The sequence below is a fragment of the Lissotriton vulgaris genome, chromosome 7 (genome assembly GCF_964263255.1).
Source record: "Lissotriton vulgaris chromosome 7, aLisVul1.2, whole genome shotgun sequence".
In the NCBI taxonomy this organism is placed as follows: Eukaryota; Metazoa; Chordata; class Amphibia; order Caudata; family Salamandridae; genus Lissotriton; species Lissotriton vulgaris.
This window is the reverse complement of record NC_141695.1, coordinates 893,943,241-893,949,240: the sequence shown is the minus strand read 5'-3', so window position 1 is coordinate 893,949,240 and position 6,000 is coordinate 893,943,241. Positions and strand designations below refer to the sequence as shown.

Sequence of the window (6,000 nt, the reverse complement as noted above, 5' to 3'; positions counted from 1 at the left end):
TTCCAGTAATCAGCAGAGTGGGGATGCAGGGGCTCTAAGAAGGGGTGAAAGTACAACAAAACCTTGTTAACAAGTAAATGGTCTTTTAAAGACCTGTGAAGTACTCGGGTGCGGCTGCAGTAAGACAGTCGCCAGCCCGGGAAGCTGTCTCAGCCCGGACTGACACACATGACGGGAGGGGCTGAAGTCCTTTGAGCCCAATGGGCATTGAGCGCCTGACTCTAAGGATTGTTTTGTGCAGGAAGGGGCGCCTTCCTGTACAAAAACAAAAGTGCCCTTAATGCAGCCACCCTTGCACCATAGTACAAGAGTGCCTGTGTTAGCGCAAGGCAGCACACTTTGCCCAGCACTAGGAGACAGTAGAAATGCTCTCTATTGCTCTAAATATAGCGCATTTCATTGGCTTCCCTTTCACACAAAGTAGCACAGCAAGTTGTGTTGCTGTGCTGAAGTGTATGAAATGTAAGTAAATCTATCTCGCAAATACTGATTGGACAAGCCAATGCAGTAACCAGCTAGTAGATTATAATCATATACTACCATAAAGGGATCTGCATAGCTATTCAAACCCGCAAGTATACTGAAAAACATAAACAGCGAGTCTCGATGTGATCATCCACCAGTAGTAGGCGTAGTGGGGCTACGTTAAGCTACGTGAAGTGGGCATGATGCTACGCCCGCTCACGCGCTTCGTGTAGCCCCACTACGCGCCTCCCGGCTCCCTCCCGCCCTCCTTTACATACATAAATGTAAGTTATAAGTGCAGTAAAAGTAAATAAAAGCACTTACCTGGTCCGTGGCGTCCCGGGGCTCCCTCTTCTATTTTGCGCCGACTTCTCCCATCGAAATGCGCATGCACGGCCGCCCGTTGTATGTAAAGGAGGGCGGAAGGGAGGCGGGTAGCGGGCAACTTCGCTCCGTCCACGGAGCGTGCGTAGTGTTGCCTACTACGCCTACTTTGCAAAATGCAAAGTAGGCAACACTACGTACACTCCGTGGGCGTAGCGTAGTCTTGCGCCCACCCTTACCCATGACACAAGAACTGAACCTTGGAGGCCCTCATGCATAGTATGGAATCACTTTCCACACAGGATCACAAAACGAAGATGCCGCCCTTCAAACCACCCCCTTTCCCCCCTCCATGAGATGCAGCTTGCTGCCCATTTAGGCAGCCCCAGGCGGTAATGGGTGTACCTGCAGGGCGGTGACGTGGGGAGTGTGAGGGGCAGGGTGGGCGTTAGTAATCTATGGATTACGGAGCTTTACAGGTAAGTAAACATATAAATAAATAAAACCAATTTTGTTGCGTTCACTGGAAATGCGATGCAGTGCGCGCAACAAAATTTGCTTTATTTATTTATATGTTTACTTAACTGTTAAACTCCGTAATCCATAGATTACTACCCCCCTGCCCCTACCCCTCCCCACGTCACCGCCCTGCATGTACACCCACTACTGACCGCGGCTGCGTGGAGAAGTGTGGCTCAATGGTTAGAGCGGCAGACCAGGGTTCGATTCCCGACGCGGCAGGGTCTTGGGCTCAATGTCCACGGACTCGATAATTCTCACCTTGGTGCCTACTCTAATCATGGGTCCCACTCTGCAACTCTGGGCAATAGCTTGCTTAATTTCCACAACGGCCCGAAAGCGCTGGGATGCCTTGCCTCACCTTGGGGGTGCCCAGTAGGGAGCATCTCACAGGGAAAGTCAGGACGGGTTCCACAGCAGTATACAGCGCCAGGATGCCTGTCAGGTGATAGTGCGCTTTTCAAGTATACACACACACACACATTTACTTCAGTGCCACATGTAGGTATAGTAAGAACTATGCGAATAAAATGCAGTATTTATCTTTTGTGCATCACCACTATTTGCTTTGAACCTATTAAATTATTTGTTTCCATCACACTTAAGAATTACAAAATAAAATGTGCTTCATTTGTGCTGTTATGACTGCTGGTATATGTTGAAATATTTGTAGCGTTCATTTACAGGTTTTTATATTTTTTCTGAATTAGAAACAAAATGACATCTTACAGTACTTTCTTTCACACTCCATGTACGCAGAGTCCCAGGAATTATGTGATTATTTGACATATTCTCCATAATAATGAATTTGCTGCATTTTCCACATATTCCATCATCTCCGGCATAATCTGCAGATGTTAACGATAGCAAACGTTATTCTAATTCAAAAATGACTAGAAACGCTGCAACATGTGCTGCCTTTGCAAAAATGAATATTGGTCACCTTTAAGTTATTTATACCTGTTTTTGGATGTGGAACTGGGGCTAATGAAGTGAACCATTGGCCCAGACAGTGTTAACGTGTAAAAATTGCAAAATAGTGAAGTGAAACTATCACAAAATGTGTAACAATGAGCTGCATAGTTTGAGGTTTCTTGTAACACAATTTAGTCAACATTGCTGCATAATTTAGCCCTCTCCCCACCCGCCTATAATTCCATTGGTTTTTCCTGTATGTACTCCAGAAAGATTGTCACACAGTTCATTTTACAAAATCCTGTCAAATTGCAATCAGGAAAAGAAAATTAAACATTTCCACTTAAAAGAATAGAAAGCAACTTTACAGAAGACATAACCCGAAATTTACTAAATTTAACATGTCTTTGGAAAAAGCAGCAGATGTAGCACAACAAGAACAAAATGTACAGACATGTTATTGCTCAAACACCCTCTGAACTCCTGCACATCTATACTGTGCCAGCCGCCTCGGTCATTTGGGGGGTGGGGGAGGGGAGGGCAAAGATTAATTTGGGCAGGTGAATGTATGCCCAGATCAATGGACGGAGGGTAGAGCTACATTGCAAGCATATGGGTGGTTAGGCACAAAAAGGAAAAAGATACTTCTGCGGAGGATGGGCATGTTGCTGGATGGGTGGGTGAGTGTCTAGGTGTCTCGTGGTTGGATTCGATGGATGAAAGGATAGATGGATTAATTAATGTGTGAGGCAGGAAGAGTGGGGTGGGTGGATAGATGGATGGATAGACGGACGGACGGACAGACGGACGGGCAGGCGGACGGAAGGACGAACGGATGGATGGATGGATGGATGGATGGATGGGTGGGTGTGTGGGTGGATGGGTTTGTCGGTGGCTGGATGGATTGATGGACTGGTTTACTTTGAACGATAGATAAATGCTTTGGTGTGGGTTCTTTTATCTTACAAGCAAGTAACGCACTGGAGAGGAGCACGGTGCACCTGCTACGCTGTACGAGGCCTCGTCCACTCTACCCCTTTCAGCTGATCCTATAAGCTGCAGGTTTTCCTTTTGCAGTCACCTCGTACTCTGCCTGTATATGAAAATCCGCCTCCTCCGCCACATTTCTCCTTAAACTCCCGAAGTAACTTCAAGGGTTGGTTAATGAGTTTTGATGCCATTGTCCCCTGCTTCCTGCAGGAGGGGAGGGGTGTCGGGCCAGAGGGAGCAGGGGTAGCCATTCCCCCCTTGTACCTATAACATAAACACCCTGTTGTTTTCCCGTCTTTATCTGGCTGGGCAATTTGTCGTGTTTGAATTGGCCTGGTGGCCCTCGGCCTGCTTCCCAGGATCCCTTTGAAATGCGCGAGGCTCCTTCCTCGCACCCTGTGGCCCAATAAAAGCCCGCGCCCGGGGTGTGGCCGCGCACAGCGGCAGGACTCGCAGGGAGCACAGAGGCGTCAGCAGGGCTCCTGGAGGCAGCATGCCCTCAGCACCCCTCCAGGAAAATGTATGTGGGGTATCTTCTGGATAAGGAGTCCGCCATGTACCCTAACCCTGGCACCAGGCATCCCGGGCTGAGCCTGAGCCCGCAAGGGTACGTGCCGGCACCCCCACAGTACCCCGACTTCACCAGCTACCACCACCACCACCACCACCTGACGGGCATCGGCAGTGAGCAGCACCATGGGCAGGGGCCCGCGGCCTGGGGCGCCCCCTATGCGCCCACGAGGGACGAGTGGAATGGATACGGCCCCCCGGGGCCTGCCCAGGGGGCACCCGCCAACCCGGCCCAGATGGGCTTCAGCTCTGCGGACTTTAACCCTGTGCAGCCCCCGGGCCAGGGGATGCTGCAGCCGGCCCTGGGCAGCGCCGGGCCCCAGCTCTCCCCCAACTCCCAGCGGCGGAACCCCTACGAGTGGATGAGGCGGGGAGGGGTCCCCGGCAGCACCAGCACCACCACTGGTGAGTGGGGAGGGGGTTCTCTCCCTCGGGGGAGCATCACCACCGCGGTGGGCGTGGGTAAGGCCTCTTCCAGTTCCTTATGGGGGTGTTCAGGATGGGGAAGTCAAAGACGTTTTTATTGGGCAGGGAAGTTTATAAAAAAGTTATTCTTGTCAATTGTTATGTCGCACACTTTTTATAGAGCTGTGAGCCGGCCGACGAGCTCTGTATTATGTACAAAACGTTTTGCGCAGCGTGGGCCCGTGCCTCCAGGAAACATGCATTTTTGACCGCCTGCTCTTTGGGCAGGTTTCACCTGTTAATGGTCAGGTCCTTCTGAAAATATCGTGGTATTTGTTACAAAGACTAGGTGTAGCCTGGTCACACTTGCAACCCCTATACTGTCGAATTACAGCTTCCATCAATGACAGCACAATACCGATCCTGAGCGTGCGCGAACCCTCGTAGTGATCGATCCATAGATCGAGATCGATATCTATCTATCTATCTATCTATCTATCTATCTATCTATCTATCTATCTATCTATCTATCTATCTATCCATCTATCGTCCTCACTCTATCTATCTATCTCTCTATCTATCTATCTATCTATCTATCTATCTATCTATCTATCTATCTATCTATCTATCTATCTATCTATCTATCTATCTATCTTTAGATATACATTTTTATTTAGATATGTGGAAAGGATACTATATTCATATATTAAAACATTTGGATACATTATAAATATATCTAAATGTTTTAATAACATATATATATATATATATATATATATATATATATATATATATATATATATATTGTAAATATTGTATCAGTCTCTCTCTGTACATATGTATCCACACATTAAACTCTTTCATATATATAGCAGTCACATATTTTCATTAAATACAGAGGTTAGGTGCGTGCAGTACATGTGTGTAGTGTTGTGTGTGTATATATATATATATATAATGTGTGTGTATATATATATATATATATATATATATACACACACACACACAACACTACACACATGTACTGCACGCACCTAACCTCTGTATTTAATGAAAATATGTGACTGCTTGAAGTTGGGTTGCATGATCGTATGTGTCTGTCTGTCTTTAATAGGACAAGATGAGATTTCTGGCTGGCACACGATCTGTGCACCTTTTGTGGCGTTAATATTGACACAATGAGTTTCCATTCATTTGCAAATTTTGAATGTGAATAATTGCTACTGAAGAGATTGATATGGTATTAAAGACATAAGAATGTTTGAGACTTTTGGGGGGGTTGGTTTGGTTGTAAACATACTGTAATCTCCCAATTCCATCATCCAAATGGGGTGGGACGAAGTTAGGCAAGCCAGCTGGGCAGAAGGGGCACAGTGTGTGGGCGAAGCTGTAACTTCTCATGTGCAGGATACAGCTGCTTGATAAGCAGGGGCCTGAGGAGCAGCGCCATGTATAGGAGGACCTCGGGTCCTTGTATTCCAGATCTGGTGATCTGCTACTGCCAGTGTCAGTATCACCGTTTGGCCCCTGTGGTGTGAACGGATCTAGCTTGAAGATCCACTACCCCCTTATATGCAGATAGACTCCTTGGCTTTGGACGCAGGGAACAGAGACATCTCAGCAAGGGGAGGTGAAGGTAGCCATCACCCCGGAAAGAGTCATCACTGTTTGTGAGTTGACTCAGCTTCTGTCCAGCTCCTCGCTGAGAAGCACTCTATACTATACTAGGCCATGTCCAATTAGAAGGCCAGGACGTCATATGCCTTTCTGGCACTAGGGGTTTCCTCTATATATTTATGCAGTTTTATATAG

General features: G+C 47.2%; 1 protein-coding gene across 2 annotated transcripts in view; it reads left to right on the top strand.

Moving 5' to 3' along the window:
* The first annotated feature begins 3,635 nt into the window (after positions 1 to 3,635).
* The window catches only part of CDX1 (caudal type homeobox 1), a 45,929-nt gene continuing 43,564 nt past the window's right edge, over positions 3,636 to 6,000 (top strand). Inside the window, exon 1 of one of the 2 annotated variants that reach the window (XM_086931311.1) lies at positions 3,636 to 4,188. In XM_086931311.1, the coding sequence (XP_086787437.1) occupies positions 3,732 to 4,188 (457 nt within the window). In that variant the 5' untranslated portion in view covers positions 3,636 to 3,731. Of the gene's footprint in view, positions 4,246 to 6,000 lie in introns of both variants that reach the window. The other variant, XM_086931312.1, reaches the window with a different exon arrangement.